The sequence below is a fragment of the Ornithodoros turicata genome, chromosome 2 (assembly GCF_037126465.1).
Source record: "Ornithodoros turicata isolate Travis chromosome 2, ASM3712646v1, whole genome shotgun sequence".
In the NCBI taxonomy this organism is placed as follows: domain Eukaryota; kingdom Metazoa; phylum Arthropoda; class Arachnida; order Ixodida; family Argasidae; genus Ornithodoros; species Ornithodoros turicata.
Window position 1 is genome coordinate 32,125,955 of NC_088202.1, and position 22,127 is coordinate 32,148,081.

Below are 22,127 nucleotides of genomic sequence, written 5' to 3' on the forward strand. Positions count from 1 at the left end.
CGTATATATAATGGCGTCCGGGCCTGGAGACGACTTGTTGCATGAAGCTGAAATTGCTGACAAACGCTATGCAACGGAGAAGTCCATATCCAATGCAGGGACTGCTGATGGGTTAGCATGCTCGAGAATAGATGCTACATGGGCTGTTTGAATCAGGTGCTCGTCGGTGTTGGCACATTGGCTCCCTTCGCAATGACTCGGTAGAATTCTCTGGCCATATCTTTGTCAGAAGTAGATGTTAAGAGCGCAAACGCTCCAAGTGGATTCCTAACTGGAGGATTCTCCTTTAAACTCCATGCCACTCTCCAGCAGGGCTCTCAAACGTTGATAAGGAGTAACTGAAGTGCCCGCCACCGTTCACGTTCAAAGTCTCGGAGTGCTTTCTGTACAAGCCTACTAGCGCATCTTGCTCCCAGGGTGCGTACAGGGTGTCCACGCTAAGTGTGAACAGATTTTTAAAAATATATATAACACTTTTTCCAAGATGAAATCAATTGCAATATAGCATATGCTGAAGGGCACTCCCTAGCAGGGCATTATCAAAGTCCAAAGGCAATGTCTTAATTAACTTTCATTATTTAACTTTTTAATTATAAAAGCTACAAAGTTGTCCCAATGAGAACATCTGTTCCTTTCGGTCACCTGATATCGTAGCCGTTTTCAGAACAAAAATCCGTTCGATAGATCGCCCGCAAAAACATCGTGAAGGAACGCGTATTTCCTTCATCCCAACGGGAGAGGGGGAAGGAGCACAGTGCCGCCTCATGCGTCGAAGATGAGCTTTAACTTGCGGAAACAAAACAAAAACAAATCTATCGGAACTGGCCTTATCTTGGGTTGCATTTTCTGTTTCCTTTTAATCTTTTTCCAGGACGCGAGAGGCGATAGTGTGCTCTTTCTCCCTCTCACATTGGGGGTGAAAGAAAGACGCGTCTTCTAAGAAGCGCAATGAACAAAATAAAGAAAAAAATGGCGTTCCTTCACGAATTTTTTGCGGGCGATCTATCGAACGGATTTTTGTTCTGAAAACGGCTACGATATCAGGTGACCGAAAGGAACAGATGTTCTCATTGGGACAACTTTGTAGCTTTGATAATTAAAAAGTTAATTAATGAAAGTTAATTAAGACATTGCCTTTGGACTTTGCTAACGCCCTGCTAGGGAGTGCCCTTTAGCATATGCTATATTGCAATTGATTTCATCTTGGAAAAAGTGTTATGTATATTTTTTAAAAATCTGTTCACACTTAGCGTGGACACCCTGTATATCAGAGGGATTTTCTGTCAGTCGAACATTACTCTCAGCGCGTCTTCGGACAGCACGTAGTGCTCACCACGAGGGTTTGAACCTAAGTGGCCAGCACACACGTTGACTGTTTTAGAGGACGAGGTAAGGGCATCGACAATGACATCTTCTAGCTGATCCACAGAAAGCAAAGGCAGGGCTCTGTATCCACATGCTGTACGGGAGGAACGCCAGTCTGTTACTTTCGCCGTTCTACATCCCATGGGTACGTGGTCGCTAACTCTGCAATCCAGGTACGTGTACCAATGCAGCTTCCAATAAATACCTCTTGAGCAGAAAGAGACGTCTAGAACGTCCGTAGAGAAAGGCCTCCGCAAAAACGCGTGCAAGCCGTTGCAGGATGCAGAGATCCAAGCTCTCCATCAGGTCCATCCACATTTTCCCTCGACGATCAGTTTTGGTGCTGTCCCATGCATGGGGCTGAGCGTTAAGATAAGGAGTCTCTATATTGCCCAACACTGCCTTCAAATCGGTCTTTAACACCTTAGCTGACGGTGGCACGTACAAGTTCACCACAGTGACGACAGTTTTGCCCAAGCGAATTTTACACCGGATACAGTTTAAACAAGCCACTTTCGGCGTTGGAAGGACGGCTGCATTGAAAACACGCCGAACAAGCAGAACCGTCCTTGAGATATATGTGTCCTCTCGCGTGATCATACTATAACCGCTGAGTCTGAAGTCTTTCTTAACATAAGCTTCGCTAATTGCCAATATAGAAATTCGATGCCTAAGACCTGGCAGCTTGTCCTGGGCAGCAGAACGAATAGTTTTTGCTACCACGTTGGGATTAACGTTCCAAAACGACTTTCCAGGATCAACTGGTTTGAACAATACGGGGATGCCTTGAGGCCTATTCTTGTACGTCACCAGCGTGAAAGAGTCCCCCATATCTTGGTCTAGCGACGCATCGCCATTCGTTGGGTTACTGGTCTGACTATTACATACACTTATGTGCCTGATGTTCAGTCCCTCTGTCAGAGAAGCTTCTTGAAGACACAGTAGTGTCCGTTCGCAAGGGGCGCAGTTCGATCGGTTTCTCCGTACCGGGGAACGACTATGGCCTCGGGGAACCGCGTCGTGCGTTCCGAGGAGACCGGAACGGTGACCGAGGCCACCGTCACCGTTCTTGGCTATTGGCCCGAAGGTGAGGGGTTATTTCGGGTTTAAGATACCTCGGTTACCTTAGGGCTAACGAAGGGAAGAACAATCCACGTACATGAGAGCAGGCTGTAGGTAACGCGTTACAAGTAATTGCGTTGCTTGCTGTCAATTACTTTTTGAGTAATTTTTGTTACTAATTTGTCACATTACTGAATGTAATTTTTCGAGTAATCTGATTACAATATTGAGTAAATAATTGCCGAGTAATCAATTACTTTTGACGTAAAGCCTCGCTCATGATACCCCTGCTCCGTGAGAATTTCCTGGTCTTTGTTGCTCTGTTCTAGAGTAGTAAGCGGAAACCATGGCAATGGCGTTCTGGAATTCCCATGGACCCTCTTCCTAATCTCCCTACTACTCCTTCTCCAATGTGCTGCGTCACAGTAGGTCATACACTGGAATTCTAGTGTGCCGAGTGCAACTTCCTGGTGGCGCACTAATGGCCAGTCCGTTAATGTTTCTATTGCTGAGCCCTCAAAGGGTCAACGTCCTGACAGGGAATATACATGGTAGTCCTACGGTCGGCTGCTTATAGTTAGGCTGGTCTTTGTTAGTTGGGGGCGTGCCTACGTGTGGCGCTGTCACCTCACGGAGGAGCGCACTTGGAGTCGGCAAGCGAATAACGAACGATAATAAAAGATAGGCACGGAAGACAACTTCAGCTTCACCATGCCTATAGCCGAAGTCATTGGGAGGGAACGGTATTGTGTAGCGGTACCTAGAGGCGATATACCTTTGTTATCCTAGCAACGCATTCTTGTCAGTTCACACCAAGTACCCGGTTACCCGGTAAATGGTTTTCAGGTACAACACAGCACCTCTAAAAAGTGCTGCTGTAAAGTGGGCCTTCAGCATAGCCGCCGGCATCTTAATAAGGAAACACGGCAAAATGAAAGATGAAAAATTTGAGCAGTGACTCTGTTAGTGTGTAAACAGCAACATCATGTGAGGGGGGGACATGTTCATTGGAAAAAGAAAGGGAGTGAAGGAAGGTTAATCAGGCGTGGGCCGACTTACTATGGCCCACGTTATGTGGCTCATTTGTTGAGACATGCAAAGAATTATTGCTTTCCTCTCACGCGCGAGTCTTTCGCGCTATTTCAGCTGTTGCAATATCTTGGCAGTTGGGCCTTTACTTTGTTTTTTTCAAGCACACTGAGACGCTAATTTTTGCACGAATTAAAAATAACGTCCAGGGTAACGCATTACTTTTACACTCTTTACCCAATGACATTTTGGGTTTTGGGGTTTTTTGGCGCAAGAGCAGCTCTGGCCATGCTGCGCCAAAATGGTTAAATATAGCAAGCTTCTATATGGTTAACAATTAAAAGCTGTGACTATGGCAAGTAGATAATGAAGTGAATGATGAAAGTCACCCATGTGGGGTGTGAAAGGGCGCGACTTTGAGGCAACCCCAGGCAAGGGAGTTGCCAATCATCCTCTGTCTCATGTGAGACTTCGGGGCTGCCTCGGGTGAGGGCATCACCCAACTACCTACCTAAGGGATTCCGAGGGGTGTCCTGGGCGAGAGAGTCGCCAATCCATCTCTGTCCTTAAAAGGACTTTAGGACACAGCCCTGGGCGGGAGTTTCCCTGTCTGCCCATTCTCTACATGTAGGGGTCAAGATGGCACTAGAGTTGGTTGAGGAGGTTGCAATCTCTAAGGAAATTCGTAATGGAATCAGGTTCAACCATTGGCTCGTCACCTAGAAGAATGGTCGGATGAAGCGGAACCTTGTGCTTGTTTAGTACGGCAAAGTGTTTCAAGCGAGCATTTTCAAAGGGGGTGGACCACAGTGCGCTGGACATTGCAATGGCGGCATTCTGGTGGGCCTTCTCTGCGTCGTAGGTAGCCGTGCGTCCCAATTACATTTTGAGTGGAGTAATTTGTAACGGCAAACAATTACGTTTGCCAGACGAGTAACGGGAACGGTAATCAATTATATTTTTGGAGAACGGGCTCAAGTCTGGATGAAAGCCACATGTGCTCTTTCGAAAGGTGAAATCACCACTTTGAAGAACCTTTCTCGACGAAATCTGGGGAAATGTCAAAATTAATAAGCTAAAGGGTCGCAAAAGACTAGTTTGGTGCAGGTAATGCGTGCTTACTCGCATTATCCCCAGACGCATAAACCCCACCCACAAAAAAAGAAAAAGAAAAAAGAAACAGCGGCATTAAATTCCTGCCCGCGAACCACAAAACTGTAAGGGTATCTGTGGGCAATCGCTACCTGCGCCCGCGCACACCTCTAGCCGTATAATGACATTCAACATGAACCAACCGATCTCATAAAGATCACAACGTAGGTCGTATGTTCCTCGTCGCTCTTAAATGCTGCTCGATGCTCGAAGTCGCACACAACAAGCACTTCCATCCAAATTGTTACCGGCAGCTGATAGCCATAGTAGGGGTGCCACAGGTACATACGCTCTAACAATGGAATACAAAAACATAATGATGGTACACGGTATCCTTTATCATGTGTGTTCATTCCGCTTTCTCGATAGTTATAGCTGTAAAAGACAGAACAAAGGCAAACGTGTACGGTAAGTAACCAAAGTTATAGACATGTTCAAAATCGTATACCCAGGTGCAGAGTCCATGTGCTAGCAAGTCTCAGCAAACAATATATCAGTGCTTTCTGGACAGACGGCATTAGTTAGACTCCAACTCAGCTATCCAACCTTTCCTCGAAAACACCTTAAATTTACTTATCAACTCATTTAATCAAAAGTCAATTAATGTATTTTAGATAATCATATACAGGGTGTCCCAGCTAAGTGTATACAGATTTTTTAAAAATATATATAACACTTTTTCCAAGATGAAATCAATTGCAATATAGCATATGCTGAAGGACACTCCCAGGAGGGCATTAGCAAAGTCGAAAGGCAATGTTTTAATTAACTTTAAATAATTAACTTGTTAATTATAAATGCTACAAAGTTGTCCCAATGAGAACATCTGTTCCTTTCGGTCACCTGATATCGTAGCCGTTTTCAGAACAAAAATCCGTTCCATAGATCGCCCGCAAAAAATTAGTGAAGGAACGCCATTTTTTCTTTATTTTGTTGATTGCGCATCTTCGCAGACGCATATTTACTTCATCCCCAACGTGAGAGGGGGAAGGAGCACAGTGCCGCCTCATGCGTCGAAGATGAGCTTTAACTTGCGGAAACGAAACAAAAACAAATGTATCGGGTGACTCTATCGGAACTGGCCTTATCTTGGGTTGCATGTTCTGTTTCCCTTTAATCTTTTTCCAGGGGCTCAATCTTGATGTGCACATAGCGATCGTTATAGCTATTTTTTCAAAATTTGCGCACTCATTCCGTCACGCGCATTGGCCGTTAACCGGGGAGCACGAGCGTTTAGCGAGCGTTACGGGATAGCGAAAAGTTCAAAATCTAGCCCCAGGACGCGAGAGGCGATAGTGTGCTCTTTCTCTCTCTCACATTGGGGATGAAGGAAAGACGCGTCTTCTAAGAAGTGCAATGAACAAAATAAAGAAAAAATGGCGTTCCTTCACGAATTTTTTGCGAGCGATCTAGCGAACCAATTTTTGTTCTGGAAACGGCTACGATATCAGGTGACCGAAAGGAACAGATGTTCTCATTGGGACAACTTTGTAGCTTTTATAATTAACAAGTTAATTAATGAAAGCTAATTAAGACATTGCCTTTGGACTTTGCTAATGCCCTCCTAGGGAGTGCCCTTCAGCATATGCTATATTGCAATTGATTTCATCTTGGAAAAAGTGTTATATATATTTTTTTTTTCAATCTGTATACACTTAGCTGGGACACCCTGTATAGTTGCCTATAGTAGTTACGCACTGTGTTCAATTCAATTCAGTTGTTAATTTCCCATTCAGCGATGGGTAGGGCCGGGAAAAAAAAGCCGGAAGATGCAGCTTGACCAGCCCACCGGCCCCTACAACGATGTTCTGTCTTCGACAGAATATCCGCCTGATCACATAACCCTGATGCGATAACAGCGTCTGTACTGCTCTCATAACTGTATCGAATACGGTATAGGAACTGTATAAATAAAAAAAATCTGTATTGAATCAAAATAAACCCCTGACAAAATGCTCACGTGGCTGTCAGATAAGGCTGCGTTGAAGCTAAACCTCTTTTGAGGCGTCTGGGAGCACCTCACGACTGCGTGCCCATCACAGAGTGCTTTATCCAGACTCGCAAGCAAGGGGGTTTTGCAAAAAAAAAAAAAAAATACAGACAAAAGAGAGACATATTATAGTAAGATTATAACAACGTTTTGTATCATTGCAGAGATGTGCCTAAATATGAAATAAGATAGTCCGCCCTCCAAGAGGCACACAAGAAAGGAAGGCAGCAGAGCCGTTTATAAGGAGAGTTTGGCCTTTAGGAGGAGCCCAACTTGAAGCAGGTCATGCGGCGTCACCTCTGAACGACCTCCCTCGCGGTGCTCTATTGTTGTCCCGTCGTCACGAGGTCGCAGACGCCATATTGATTCTGATCGTTGTTTACCGTGCAAGGAGGGAAGACACGTGCGTACTTCGTCCTTCGAAAGCCCTCGGTCCTTGAACTCTTTCAGTTTGGCAGCAAAGCCCCCCCCCCATCCCACCCGGCTGTGGGTCATAAACCGGTTATACCTGTATATTACATTCAGCGCGACCACAAACATGTCGACCAGCTGGCGGACAACATCAAAATGGCGCGCACCAGATGACTGATAAGCGGATTCCGCTTGCATTGAGGCTTTTTGGGCGGCGCAACGACGACTCTGACGTCAAAAGAGGCTCCACCCATGCGGCGCAAAAGATCAGAGAATGGCCAAACGCTCCCTATAAATGGGTCTGGAATGTAGGGGGTCTGAATAAAACACTGCCGTCGTTGACCCAGTTGCCAATGGCGTGGCGTCAGTCAGTGATTTTTTTTTTATATCTTGAGCTGGTAATGCAAAGGGGTACCCCCCCCCCCCCAACACCCCTCTAAATAAATCTCTGTCAACATTTGCGACATTTGGCGACGTTTCGCGATACTGAGATGCATCAACCCAATAACTACAGATTTCCACCGAGCGATGCGTTCGACATTTTCTTATCTAAAGGGCTGTTTCACTAAAGGCTATGAAACTATCAACTAGAAATTATACGCTACCACAGTGATATTTTGAACAACTTTCTATCGCTGCTGACAGCAGCACAGAAGGAACCTAAGTGAGTTTCAGAAATACTGGATAAGTAGTAATTTTCGCGAGGAACTAATTTTCGCGAAATTCGCGAGCGCTCATTTCCTCGCGAATTTAAAGTTCCGCGAAGTATTCAAACCAATGACAGAAAAATGCCCGAACGAAATATGTAAGAAATTTTACAAAGAACGCTGAGGCAACTTATGTACGCGGTTTATTACGCTATTATGCTGCATTAAATACCAATCGTACAGCTTGGGACAAAAGTTTACGGAACACGGCACTGACGTATTTCTTCATCGGAGCAGCTCCCTGCTAGATATCAGGAAGACACCCAGTCAGAAACGGGTGACCGGCTGCTCTGCCCACCAATTCAGCATGTGTGTCCGCTCCTGTTTGCTGCTAGAGTGTAGCTCCAATTGAGGAATATGGTACCCTGGTATTCCGTGAATTTTTGTCACAAGCTGTACCTGCTCGATGCAGTGACAGAAATGACGGGAGACAGGGCAATTCGGCAATGACCCAGATACCAGCCGAGTAAGGACGCCCTAATCTCAGCCCTCTCAGTCAGAAGGGCTCAAAAGGAAGACAAATGCGATGGGTTATTACCCAGTTGTGTGACCTTTTGTTAACTTCTTCCTGGATTTTCAAGGTGGAGGGCCCCTAAGACCCCTGGTACAGGGCCAACGCACCGCGGTACCGCGAATTCAAGGTTCCGCGAATAATTGCCTGATCCCGGCTCCTCACAAATTTGCAAATTATTGAGCCCGCGAATTTAACCACTTATACAGTATTGCATTTGTGAGGAGCTTTATAAATGCCGATTAAGAAGACATAATGACGGATGTGTTAGAGGTCGCCATTATCTTCTTTCCATTCGGTTAAAACTCAAACGTAAGTTGTGATTATCCAGCGCTATAATGATACAATTGAATTCTTATTTCGATATTCGGCACAGGTAATTTTGTCCTTTCAAGATGTACGAGTACTTACCTGAAACCTTCTGCTGTGTTCCACTTGAGGCTAAAATGGTGTGAAAGGAATAATTACTTTAGTGGCGGAACTCCGCAGGCAGGCATGTAGATGATACCTGGGTGTACCGTGTAGGCATATGCAAACTAGAGTTACGCGTGAATGTCTAAGTATTGCTGCAACGTACCCAATTTGCGTTTAATTGCATAGCATTACTTACCAGCTGCAGCCAGCATCGAAACATTCAACGAGAATGGCAAAACGCGTTGGTTTGTGCATTAAGAGCAATTTATTCTGTAGTTGTGATGTTCTATGGTTTATTGCATGAGTGAAATATTACACGAAATGTTATTCTATTGTATTTTTGTGAAGGCTTGTGTTTATTTTACATTGAAGGCGCCCAACCATAGAAATCTTAAGGAGTATGCTAGAAGGAACCTTCGAAACTGAGATGTACGGGCGAGTGGAGCGCCTATTGAATAGCGTGAGGTTCAGCAAATTCCCGTACCTTTCCTCTTTTGTTATTCTCAGATCACGTGCGCTGCTTTTACCCGCTTGAGCTGTACTGGTTCATGTCACGAGTCACATGCCAGGGGGGACGGGCTCCATCACGGAAGTACCCACCTTCTTCCACCATTCTCCGATAAGCTATTTCCAAGAGTGCATGGGGGATTTTTGAAAGGTGTGCGGAACAGAGGATGCAGGTCATCTGTGCCATTCATTATGTCAAAGGTGCGTTGCCGAACACGCCACAGCAAAAAAAAAAAAAAAAAAAAAAGAAAGAAGAAAAAAAAGAAAGAGATTTGGGTCATCTAAGTGCAGCTTCTCCGTAGCTCTATGTGGGAGTTTCGCTCAGGGACCGGAGCGCCCGCCAGAGCCGTTTATAGGGAGAGTTTGGTCATTCTTTGATCTTATGCCGCCTCGTGGGCTTTGAGCTTTGTTGTCGCAATGAATGCAATCTACAGAAATAACCGGCTTATGACCGACAGCCGCGTGTGATAAGCGGGGCTTTGTTGCCAAACTGAAAGAGTTCAAGGACGAAGGGCTTTCGAAGGACATAGTACGCACGTGTCTTTCCGCCTTCCATCGTAAACAACGCTCAGCATCAATATGGCGTCGGCGACCGGCTGGCAACGGGACAATAATAGATCACGGCGAGGGAGGTGGCTTAGCCGTGACGTCGCATGACGCGCTTCAGGTTAGGCTCCTCCTAATGGCCAAACTCTCCCTATAAACGGCTCTGGCGCCCGCGTGGCGGCACTGCCATCTGTGTGCGAGAGACAAACTCCCCCGTCTGGCGTTGCAGTGCATGTGTTTCTGCTGTCAGAGCGCGATAACTGTATGCTAACAGCATGCGACAAACATGCTGTTTACGAAGTGTCGCTCGGGGTACTCGGAAGGATGGAAAGTGTCGATGTTTACGCTTCCTACGGATCTTGAAAAGCGTGAGAAGTGGAAACTCGCCATTCCTCGAATCGAAGGTGGCTGGTTCTCCTTCGGCTCTCCTCACACATGTGTTTACGCGACTCACTTCGACGGGACCAACGTCGTGTTGCATGATGAATTCATCATCAACGGTGAGAAAGTGCTGGAGAAACTTAATAGACCAAAGCCTTGAGATGATGCAGTGCCGCGCATAATCGACGGCAGCCCGTCGTACCGAAGCACGCTCAAACCAAGAAGCATTCGGGTAAAACCCGATTTCTTCCTGATTTCCAGTCACTATGAAATCCTTACGTGACGTTTCCACTGAAGAGGAAGAAAGGTCGCATGTGTAACACGTGTAAGAATGAGTCACTTAGGTTCCCATCAACACACCCATGTGTGTCAACACCTATGCCTTCTTGGACTAGCGCTGGTAGATCACAAAAAAGAAAAAAAAAGGAAATGACTAAAGAGGAGAAACAAAAACACCGAAGGCACAATTATCTCCCGATTTCTCCCGGAATTATATATTTAGAAATAGCGCAGTCTTTACCCCATGCTTACTCCCTAGGTATAAGGGGCCATGGTTGATTAAGCATTCACTGGTCAGGCATATGGAATGTCAAGGAAAACTGCAAGCAAATCTATTTTGGGCTTCATTGGCTAAGAGTATGTTGAGTGGTGCAATAAATACGGTGAGAGTACTTTGTTCTTGTCAGCTCGTTGCCTGTGTCCATCCCTGTCTCTTTTCGCGTTCTCTCATTGTTTCTTCTGTATCACTATCCCAGGGGTAGAATCCCAGTGGGACCACATATTCTATGCCCATATACGTGTGATCCCCCCCCACACACACACACAAACACCGCTCATGCACGGCCGGCCGTCATTCGCGCCCCCGTAACGGTTGCCGTTTAACTCTAGAAGAGTCCCTTCTGCGCTAAATAAAATAACTAACATCTTACCATCTGCAATAATGAAAATAAACGGCGCCAGAACTTTATGTTGAATGTTGCGAAAACACGTCACTCGCGACAATACATCGATGACACTCTACTGGATCGACAGCAGTTTTGAGCATAAAACAAAGCCGAACAAAAACGATTAACATCAGAGTTGCCGCAGCGTGGCATCAGGACACCACAACAGAGCAGATTTTTGTTGCAAGCCGAAAAAAAGCTCAAAAACGGTACGGAACGCGCTATTCCCAAGCCATGCGAAAGGGAGGTTTTATCCCGTATAAGTGTCGCAGCGCCACCTCGTGGCGCCCGTCGTCCCTAGGCCAACTTTTCGGCGGAGCTGCGTAAGCAGGAAGCTATCAAGGGACCGTGCTACAGGTATCGAGAATGTTGAATGACTGCAGGAAATGTCCACCTTAAAGAAAGCATAAAATCTCCCGAACACCCAATATATGGAAAACGGTTTTTCCTGTCGAGAAACTAGATTCCCGATTATATTTTTCAAAATAAAGTGCGCCACAATTTCGTTTTTTCTTTCTTTCTTTTTCTTTTATCTTTCACACGCGTGGTCGAAATCGCTTCCGAACCTGCGCAAGCCTCCCTCTCGTGTTCCTGCTCTCGCTTCTTCAACAGTATAGCCGTGCTCTCGGTGCATTCTTGCGTTGGGTTTGTACATGGCGCAAGAAAGGAGCGTCGGCGTGGCACACCATGCCAAGGGCCATGGGCATAAGATCTGGTAATCAGTGACGTAGTCTATGACGCTTTGGTAACGGCAAAAGCGGGAACCGCGAATGCTGAAACCCGTCCGGCCCTGCCGCCACGGAAGGCTTTTCTATTTTATTTCCGTGTTAGCGCCGCGAAGCAACTATGGCTATGAGCGACGTACAGACGTGGACGGATGGAGAGAGGACTGCAGGAAGGAGTGGGGGACAGGGGGTTAGTATGCGTCCTGGACCGACTTCAGGGGAACTGTGCTGACATCCGTCTGGAAAGTCTCCGGAAAATCCAGGGAAAACCCCAGACAGCACAGCCGGTGACAAGACTCGAACCCGTGTCACCACCCAGTCTCGTCGTGGAAAGCGATCATCCTAACCACTATGCCACGGGAGCTGGTAGGAAGGCTTTACCGCCACCTGCGGTATCTGTGAGCGATATCACATGCTTTCGAAAACCAATAGCAACAGCCGAGGCTTTCGCTCATCTGACGTCAAGGCCTCGCGCTCCCTCGTTCCGTCTCGCAATTTCCCTTCTGGCGTGAGCAGGTCACGACCATATTCACTGGACCGGCTACATCTAAAAGCTGCTAATACCGGATGTGCATCGGATATGCAACATTAGGAAAAATAAATAACCGACCTGCGCCTCCTAGGACATAGTTGTGGACACGGAGCACGTCTTTCACGTCTTGGTGGCACCTGGATCATTTGCTACCAATTAACAAGCCATGAATGATGAATAAGTTGATAAGTGAATGCGGAGTGGCAAATACTAATTGATTTGCGACCAAACCGTCCCTGCATAGCCTTGCTTTCATATCATCCACGTAGTACGGCATGTTCCTCAACGCAATGTTTTCAGAATAAAATCCACAGAGTTAGAAGCATCTAGTTTTCATGACAAGCTTTCGTGCAGAAACTGTACTTCATGTCACCTAATCTCAGCTTATCATATGATTGATTGGTTGATTGAGATATAAAAAATAGTGAGATGTGAGACCCGACAAGGACGGGTCAGGCTACCCCAGTACTCGCAAATGGAAAAGAAAATAGAAAAACATAATCTCATCTGATCTCACATGAATAAGTGCAGATTCTGCACAAAACCTTCCCATTAAAAGTAGAAGCTCCTAGCCGTTAAAAAATTGGTTCGGACTACCCCGTTCATAGACTTCACGGAGTTTTTGTACTTTTTTATCTACAGTGTTCTCAGAACGGTATACACCGGACGAGCTCAAAGGCGACGTTTTAATCGTACGCCCGCAGAGCAAGCACTAAACGCGAGAAACAACAGAAATTGATACGAACGTTCTAGACTGGGCGCCGTGCGTAATTTTACCTAGGGTCACTAAATAAGCTTTGTTTCAGAGTATCGACACACACTGAGGTACAAGGGAGAGCACGAGGGTCAGCTTGTTTCCGCACCACAAGACACGTGTACCAGCATCAAAGACGACTAACAAAATGCTCGCTGTGGGATAGAGAAGCGTGTGTGAATGCTGCGCAAAAATCGTTGTATTGGCAGCTGCTTGCAAGAGAAAGGAAGATTTCACCCGCGTACGATAGATGGCATCGTGCGCTAAAGTGCGCGTGCGCGTTGCTGCTGTGGCGCGGAAACAACATGGCGCATGCTCGCTCTTGGAACTCAATGTCGATTCTCTGAAGTGAAGCTTATTTAGTGAACCTAATTTTACGTTTCATGGTCCTGCCTCGTATTTCGTAAGAGGACGGATGCAATGCAGCGATCGCGGGCTATATTGTAACATTCTGTTTATGTAAAACAGGGATGTGTCACGTATCTTACCAACTGGAAGATGAGAGTCCTCGCGAACCTCATATAGTCTGTGTGCCACTTGGCCTCTCAGAGAGCGCTCCATGGTGTACAGAGGTTCAATATGAAGCGAAGGCGTCACGATGCCTCGCTGCAAATTACGGGAAACAAAACAACCTCTGGAAATGTATTTTCTACCAAGGATGATACACTGGGTGAAATGAGCTAATAACTATGTTTCCGCACTGCCCAAAGTGCTCTGTCCTGATCTATCGCCAAATGAGAGAAAGTAAAAAATAAAAAAGAAAGCATTAGATGGAAGAGGTACGACTTCTAAATCCACGACGAAAGATGATGAAAGGTGAATTTCTTAGGCAATTTGGGGCTTTGTATGTATTTGTCCTTTCTATGTTGTTCCAGCCTCAGAATATCAGTTCTCTCATGTTCTAAATCCAGTGTATTTTTTTCTTCGTCATCATCATCAACATTATCACCATCCAGTCTTATTTTTCGAGTAATTGGAAATGACGAAGGTTGGAAAGGGTTTGCGTTCTCACAACACAACGTTTACATATGTACTTTTCGCTGTATCTTGTTGTGTATCACTTGTTGTGCAGTACCAATTTATAGACTGGAGGTACCTCAATTACGATGTCCAGAGCGGACGAATGTTGGCTAGCACACGGCCGAAACGCTGGCCCTGCATCTCACAGCAAGTCCGTCTCTGTCATGTCAACCACACGTAACGCCGTTACAGTAATTGATATTTTTTTCGGTATCGTAGTGCGGATCGCGACACTTTTTTAAATCGGTATCGGAAAAGTATTTCCATTACAAATTTACGGTAACGGGATCTCTGTATCGTTACCGATACTTTTTAGTGTCCCAACCTTTCTTCACTGACCATATGTCTTCCTCTAATTCATCGTCACTGGTCCGCCCGACGAGAAGCCTGTAGACACGTCCACGTGCGCCGAAACGGGAATTGTATCAAACACATGTGCGCTTTTTTTCTTCGCATCTGGAGAAAATAACAGATATACTGTGGTATTGTTAACTTCGAATAGGTTTCCTAACTCATTGGACTCCACGGTATGTGTGGATCCGACACCAACGTAATTGTCATATTGGCCTCTGTCAGCTGCCGGAGAGAGTACGGGCTGCTAGGATGACAAAAGATGATTTTGAAAACCAGCTACTGATAGAAGTCAAGCAAGGAGTCCGAGCTACATTATAAATGTGCTGTCTTTTTACTGCAATTCCTTTCTCAATTTCCTTTCAATTTCCCCAAAGTACTTTCTCAATTTGATATTATACAAATGGGGTTTTCACGTAAGCGAGATTTCTATGTTGTATCATCTATGTATTTCCAACAAAAGTATCGGGCAAAGCATCGCGTTACTTTTTAGTTACTTTTTAGTAACACGAACAGATCCTGGGTATCCCCAAACTTTGCAATAAATGAAATGGGAAGAGTAAATGAGGGGCGTCTGTGTTTTAATACCCCAAGTAAAAAGCTGCTTCAACCATCTCCAAGGTTCACTCCTCTACTATTAGAGAAGGTTGTTCCCCTTCCACAAAGGAAGAAGTCCGGCTATCTGCAATTATCAACGTCAACCGACTTTGGGTCATTCGCACCTGAAATAATTGTATTTGACTATGACTGGACTACTTCTCTCAAGATTTTTGTATGTTGACTCACCAGTTGCACGCCATTTTCCAATTCGTGCACGAGGAGAGACGAGAAGTGTTCAGGATCCTCGTGCAGGCCGAAGACGGCGGTATTCACCTATACATTGTGAATTGAATTTTAATGAATGAGAATTACAGTATTACAGTAAACATGATAATACACCGCAATTATAAAGCTACGGAGACTAAGTTCTTCCGAAAGCTTGAAGCTTAATTTGATTCTTCAGATATGTAATGGCTGGATAGTGCACCAAGCATTTTCGTAACATTCAAATTTCAAAGGTTGCTTCGCCAAGCAAAACTGACTCCTTCATCGAGCAACGCTGACGCAACTTGTGCGACCATTTGTTGAAAACGCACGGCAACAAGGCTAACTGGCTATACGCGGCAGTAACCTTTGTTACGCAATACAGATACATGCTGTGAAATATGATCACGAAAGGCGTTACTGCAGGCGAATAATTAGGATATTGTTTTCGTTAGAGCACAATGATATGGTCCAACATCTTCTACAGCGCTGCTACGTGTGGACACTTTACTGAGGACTCAGTGGACAGTTTCTCCAACGGCGAACTCAAGTGAACAATAGTTGTCGACAGCCTTTCGCAGCGTCTCATTACCTTGTATAAGAAAGGAAGAAGAGATTCCTCCCCTTTCTGTCTCTGCGCAGTTTTACTTGTTACTAACACCGATTCTACCGAATATCATTCTGGTAGAGCACAAAAGATCAAATTAGCGCTGGTTGGAGTGGAGTGGGTCGTCTGTGAAATTTGATTCAGATCGTCATCAGGCGCACAAGTTACGCTCCATGTTGGACAGACATCATGTGGCGTCTTCACACACGAGATAAATTTTACGGTTAACCGCTGTTACTGAGAAAAACCATAAAGCCAAACATTCTTCCGTAGCATGTCTAGGCTACACAAGAAATACTATATATGTTGCACCCTTAAAACAAAGCTTCACCGCATAATTCGCTCCTAGCCAACCATCATCCCGACTGACATCGTTTTCCCTTGCTTTGTCGGAAAGGAGAGACATACGTCTTTTTGTGACACCTATACAGTTATGTTAACTGTCACACAAAGGCGTACGACCTGCGCTTTCCACACGTCAGGAGTGAACAAAAAGTTCTAGTTTGGGAGTGCACCAGAAACTTTTTTGTAGTCATCCGCACTTAAGAAGCACGAGTCAAATTTTGTTTCATTTAAAAAGCTACAAGCCTTACGTACAACGTCGTGACGCCACTCTCCATCTTTCACGGAGGACAAGGTCAGTTCCTTCCCCAGAAAGTCGCTTCTTTGCAGCGTGAGAGTCAGGCTTCCGTTGATGCGTACCACTTTGGTCCCTGTGGAATCTCTGCTTTCCGCTAGTGTTGGGTACACGATCTTGCTTCCAGTATAACCTAGTTGGCAGTAACATATCAAGATTTCGCCTCCTTGTGTAACACACCGATGTATTCTGCCCCAATGGTTCGACAGCTCGTGTCAAATAATCTTGTGTTTTATACCGGCTGCGTTTTCATATTACTCAACCCGAATTCCTCATCCGTCACGTGACACGAGAATGGCTACCCTTTACAGGAATTGACGCCCAACAGGAGTGCCTCCCAATCAGTTTTCAACATGGCCGCCGCAGCAGTTGTAGCAGATGACAAATGTTTCGGCAGTACTAACGCGCATACACGCTTGTATTTATAGACTGAACCCCAAGGCAAGAAGTAACGATGGTCATGGGATGTAATAACGATTTTTAGCATGTAGTGCCCCTTAATACATGCAGTGCAGCGTTATTCAATAACATTACCCGATCTAATTTACGCATGTTTCCTACGGTATCTGTGGAATAAAAGCATCCCGACATACAATGAATTCACACATCACTCGTAGCTTTAGGGCACACTAAAAACTACACTACATCACAATTTCAGCATTCCATTAGACGGGCATAACAATCTGTTACAATCATGTGCTGCTAAACACCATCACAGGACAGCACAACACCCCGCCTTCCCACCTGCCCAGCTGGGTTGCCGAGGGTATGTATCGAGGGTATGCCACAAACCTTGGGTGACGAGACTTGACCACCCCTGCCCTCTTGCCACCTCTGATTTTCCGCCCCACACGGGTGAAGGTTCCCGTCCTTTCGTCCGGCATCGCGACGAGGGAAACCGGGTCTGGGGGGAGGTGGGATCACGGGAACCACTGCCGTAGACAAAGTCATCGTGATGCAGACCACCGTTTTGTAGACAAGGAAACAAATAGTTTCATTCACATGTCGTCAAGTTAATGCTCATACTTCCCTTGCATGACGAAAATAGTCATCATGAAATGCTTCCAGTTCGAATCAGACAAAATTACCTTCGGAACCTTCCCCTGTCGGGGCGAGTATCCCTCGTACGGATTTTCAACAAGAGCTGGGGTCAAGGGAAAGTCCCTAAGGAGTGGAAGACCGCGACGGTGGTCCGTTTTCTTTGTGGTGGTCACCGATGATGACGACGATGTGCCTCTGCTGCCACGCGCTACCGCGCTGGCTCGTCAGTTCTACAAGCACCGTCCTTTCATGAGGCCACGAGCATCTGCCCGCTTGGTCATTCCATCATCGGCTGTCGGGACTCGTCTAGAGGAAGACCATTGTCCTCTACATTTGGTGACCCGAACGAAGAACACCATATTCGGCGTAATTCGGCCTCTTACCATCCCAAATTTTGACAGCGACTAGCACCATCAGGCTAAAGTTCGGCCCACCACATCACCACCGCCAAACCCAGTGCAGACCGCAGTCGAAAGCGCTACGGCAGAGTTCGTGAGTCACCGAGCACTCCGTTCCAACGGGGGCTCGTAATAGGAGGCCACCATCTTGCTTTGACCCGGCACCCTTCGGCTTCGACGCCCGTACCGGTCACGGTACGCCGTGGTCCTTCACGTTTTGCCAGACGCCAGTCCCCCACATACATCGTGATGGTACTCCCCGGATCTACCAGCGGCACCTGGTCGAGCAATGCGCTCCCTTCCCGTATCGCCAAGCCGCTGGTCACTCGCCCTGACGACGCTTCAGCTCGGCAACGCCTGAACACGCTCGTGACCATGGCTCACGTCGCCGCCACCGCGCACGCCCTACATGCATTCGCCACCCTCCTCGACATTCTGGTACTCGTTGCCCACCAGCGACCGCCAAGCAACCGCGCCATGTCTGCGCCATGTCTCTTGTCGCCGCGTCTCTCTACCCGTTCTGCGTCTAAGGGGGGATGGGCGGAGTACTGCGGTGGCCACCGAGGATGACGACGATGTGCCTCTGCTGCCACGCGCTACCGCGCGCTGGCTCGTCAGTTCTACGCGCACCGTCCTAGCGTGAGGCAACGCACGTCTTCCCGCTGGGACATTCCATCGTCGCTGGTCAGGACTGATGTAGAGAAAGACCATCGTCCTCTAAAACCCAAACCAGGTCATTCGCTGCATCACATTCATTCTTTCCGGTCTATAGCTCTTACAAGCTGTGTGGGTAAGACCCTGGAACGCATGACATCCAATCTGCTGAGCTGGTACCTTGAGAGCACGGGCTTTTTTTCCCCCGAGGTGATGGCGAGATTTCGCCCGGGTCGGTTCGCGATGGAGCGCGTCGTACCTCTAATCAGTAAAACACGACAGGCAAGGGCCGAAGGATCACTAAGAGCCGCTATCTTCCTCGAGGTCAAGAAAGCCTACGACAGTGTACTCCATAGCGCAATCATGGCGACGCTTTTAGAAGCTGAAGTGAGGGGCTGCCCTGGTCATGAATCAAAGACTTTTTGGCTGACCCCTCCTCGTTTGTGCGCAACGCTGACGGAGGTACGGCGACCTTCCGGGTACATCATGGTGTTCCACAAGGGAGCGTCCTCAGTCCCCTCTTATTCGATATCGTTATGGTGTCTCTTCCTGGGCAGTTTCCTAGTCACACGCGCATTACAATACATGTTGACATCTGTATGTGGACCTCCGCCGTTCGACTTCACACGATCCAACGCCGACTACAAGGTTCATTAAACATGACCGCGGTTCGTTAAACCTCCTTGACCGCGGCTTGGTTGTCTCACCTAGCAAGAATGTCGCCATGGCATTCTCACGAAGATCATTTCATGAGTACCCACTTTTCATTGATGGCTCAACCCTGACCTTTATCACGACCTGTCGATACCTCAGTATTACAATTGACCGTGGCCTGACGTGTTCCCACCATGTGAAGCTGCTTGCTACCAAGGCCAACGCTTTGGTTAATGCACTCAGGCGTATTGCTGGTGCATCCTGGAACCTATCATGCTCTGACCTCTTTCGTGTCCATCAGGCCCTGGTGTTGGAGACATCGCGGTATAGCTTACCCATTGTACATGCTCGAACCCAAGAACAGGAACTACTCAACATCCTGGCCCGCAGTCTCCGCGTCTGTTTGGGGGTCCCCAGGACAACGGAGACGTACTCTCTCTTGGCAGAGCGCAGGAGCAGACCGTTCGAATTCTCCGGGGCGGGAATACCCTTCGCGCTCATTCACGCTACATTACACGGCACCAGCCCCACTATGTATGTCCCATTGACGAGGACTGCCCGACGTCGTGGACTCTTCAAAGATCCCGTATTTACACTACTACCCCTGGTTTTCAACGAAAGAAAGACCTCCCCATAGTCGTGGCCCACCAACTCACACTGGAGCATCTCGCCTCAACACGACTAAGTGGCCATATATACACTGATGACGCTGTGACACATGATAGTTCGAGCGCGGTTTTCTACATTCCGGATGAAGACCTGGGGCATGCTTTCACACTCCACTATACAGTGTCCTCAACAGAAGCCGAATTCTCCGGTATCCTCGGCATCCTCGCTGCACTGGAGAATATTGTCGGTCATTCTTACCGACATAAAGGCATCATTAAATATATTGTCATCTTGTCCCAGCGTCTCGTCTGCTTTTCCAGTTTTCCAGTTTTGTGGAATAACAAACCGGCTCTTTGTCTGGCAGCCTGGCAGCCTTTCCCGTTCTTTTTTCTTAATAGAAATACCCTTCTCGATGTAGGCGGATAATTCTTACATACGAGCGGAAGAAGAATTATGAAAAATCTTTCCTATTTCCGTGCCAAAAACTCAAGCATATAAAAGTACGCGTCCAAACATTCGCAGAAACACTATGCAAGCCATATGCGCAGGCACCGGCACACACCAGAGCTCCCCCACAAACGGCCGATGCCCTGTCTCGCGTCATCGGGGCACCCTAAGTAGAATTTTCGCCGGAGCTACCTGACCAGAAAGAGTATTGAGCGCGCTATGGAATATCGGGATACTCCCTCCTGGAGGACCTGCCTTGACGATTTACTACCATTAGAATACCATGAACTTACCACTGACATAGCTATACCCCTTCGGAAACAGCATAATACACCAAACAATTAGAAGCCCGTTGGAATACACATTCAAGGAATGACAAAAACACGCAGACGATATGCGAAGAAGTTGCGCGTTCACATGTCTACCTTGGTGATTTACTACCAAGGGAACACCATGGACTTAAAAACGGACATGGCCATACCCCTTCCCAAAGAGCATAATGCAGCAAAAATTAGAAGTCTGTTGGCATATATATGCAAGAGCGGATCCAAACACGCAGACCGTGTGCGATGACGTTGCGCACCAACAGGTCTGACTTGGTCATTTACTACAATGAGAACACTATGAACTTGCAACGGACATAGCTATATTCCTTCCGAAACAGCATAATACACCAAACAATTGGAAGCCTGTTGGCATACATATTCAAGAGCTGAGCTAAACGTTGCGCGTTTACAGGCCTGCCTTGGTGATTTACTGCAACGAGAACACCATGAACTTACCACGGACATAGCCATACTCCTTCCGAAACAGCATATTAGAGCAAAGAATTAGAAGCCTGTTGGCTTACATATTCAAGAGCTGACCTAAACGTTGCGCGTTTACAGGCAAACTTTGGTGATTTACTACAATAAGAACACCATGAACTTACCACGAACATAGACATACTCCTCCCGAAACAGCATAATACAGTAAAGAATTCGGAGCCTGTTGGGATACATGTTCAAGAGCTGACCTAAACACGCAGACCGTATGCGATGGCGTTGTTCGTTTACAGAACAACGGTGTTATGCAACTGTAGACGAGGGCGCCAGTTAATAGGTTAATTAAATATTCAGGTGGAACATGCCTTCTCCTGTCACATGTGATTTATTATCTTATTCTTAACCCGGCTGTCGGTGCTATTCCTCAATCCGCTTTATTAAGTTTCGGATGACTTGGCATATTTCGTAAACTGAAATCAGCGCAGTCGTGGGAATACAAGAGTATAACATGCGAGAATGTGCCCTACGGTTGGAGCAACATGGATCATCGAATAAAAGCTTCCGTGGGTTATCAATGTTTGTCGTTGGCTAAAGAAGTTTCAGATGTCTAGCAGCATGAAGCATGCAGTGGCACAGCGTGGGGTTTGCCCGTCGACCACATTTAGCAAAACCTTCTTCTGGAGTACGTCAAGTCTTCTTCTGGAGTAGGTCACTTAAATGGAGATTGCTTACTCCTGTGAAAACTACGTTATATATGCTATATATATATATATATAGTTGTGGAAGGAAAAAGACGCGGACAACAGATTTGAGGGAAGTTAGGGACACTAGTTTATTTAATAGACGGAAATTAAAAGTTAAATGAAAAAGGGTCGATGTTTCGACAGTGGCACTCTCTTCGTCAGGACAAAAGACGCACAGGGGGTTACACACTGCTTAAATAGGTTTGGTATGTAACGTCGTAATCGATACCAGCACGCCACGAGGACTCGTGGCGCGCCGCCCTCGCCGAGAACAGATCTTTCGCTCTACTTGGAGCTCTTCAGAACGGCACAGGGAAATGACACGATCTTGAGTCAGCGCTAATAGTGTGCCTCGGCGAGACATCAGT

The 22,127-nt window shown here is 46.6% G+C and overlaps 1 protein-coding gene across 1 annotated transcript in view; it reads right to left on the reverse strand.

Annotated features, from left to right (window-relative positions):
* The window catches only part of LOC135383310 (A disintegrin and metalloproteinase with thrombospondin motifs like), an 88,207-nt gene extending 66,919 nt beyond the window's left edge, over window positions 1–21,288 (reverse strand). The window contains exons 1-6 of the mRNA XM_064612824.1: window positions 21,184–21,288; window positions 16,410–16,582; window positions 15,188–15,274; window positions 13,519–13,636; window positions 8,639–8,668; window positions 4,752–4,900 (exon numbers count right to left, since the gene is read on the reverse strand). Coding sequence (XP_064468894.1) covers window positions 4,752–4,900; window positions 8,639–8,668; window positions 13,519–13,636; window positions 15,188–15,274; window positions 16,410–16,582; window positions 21,184–21,253 — 627 coding nt within the window. The 5' untranslated portion in view covers window positions 21,254–21,288. The remainder of the gene's footprint in view (window positions 1–4,751; window positions 4,901–8,638; window positions 8,669–13,518; window positions 13,637–15,187; window positions 15,275–16,409; window positions 16,583–21,183) is intronic.
* Between the last annotated feature and the right edge of the window lie 839 nt (window positions 21,289–22,127).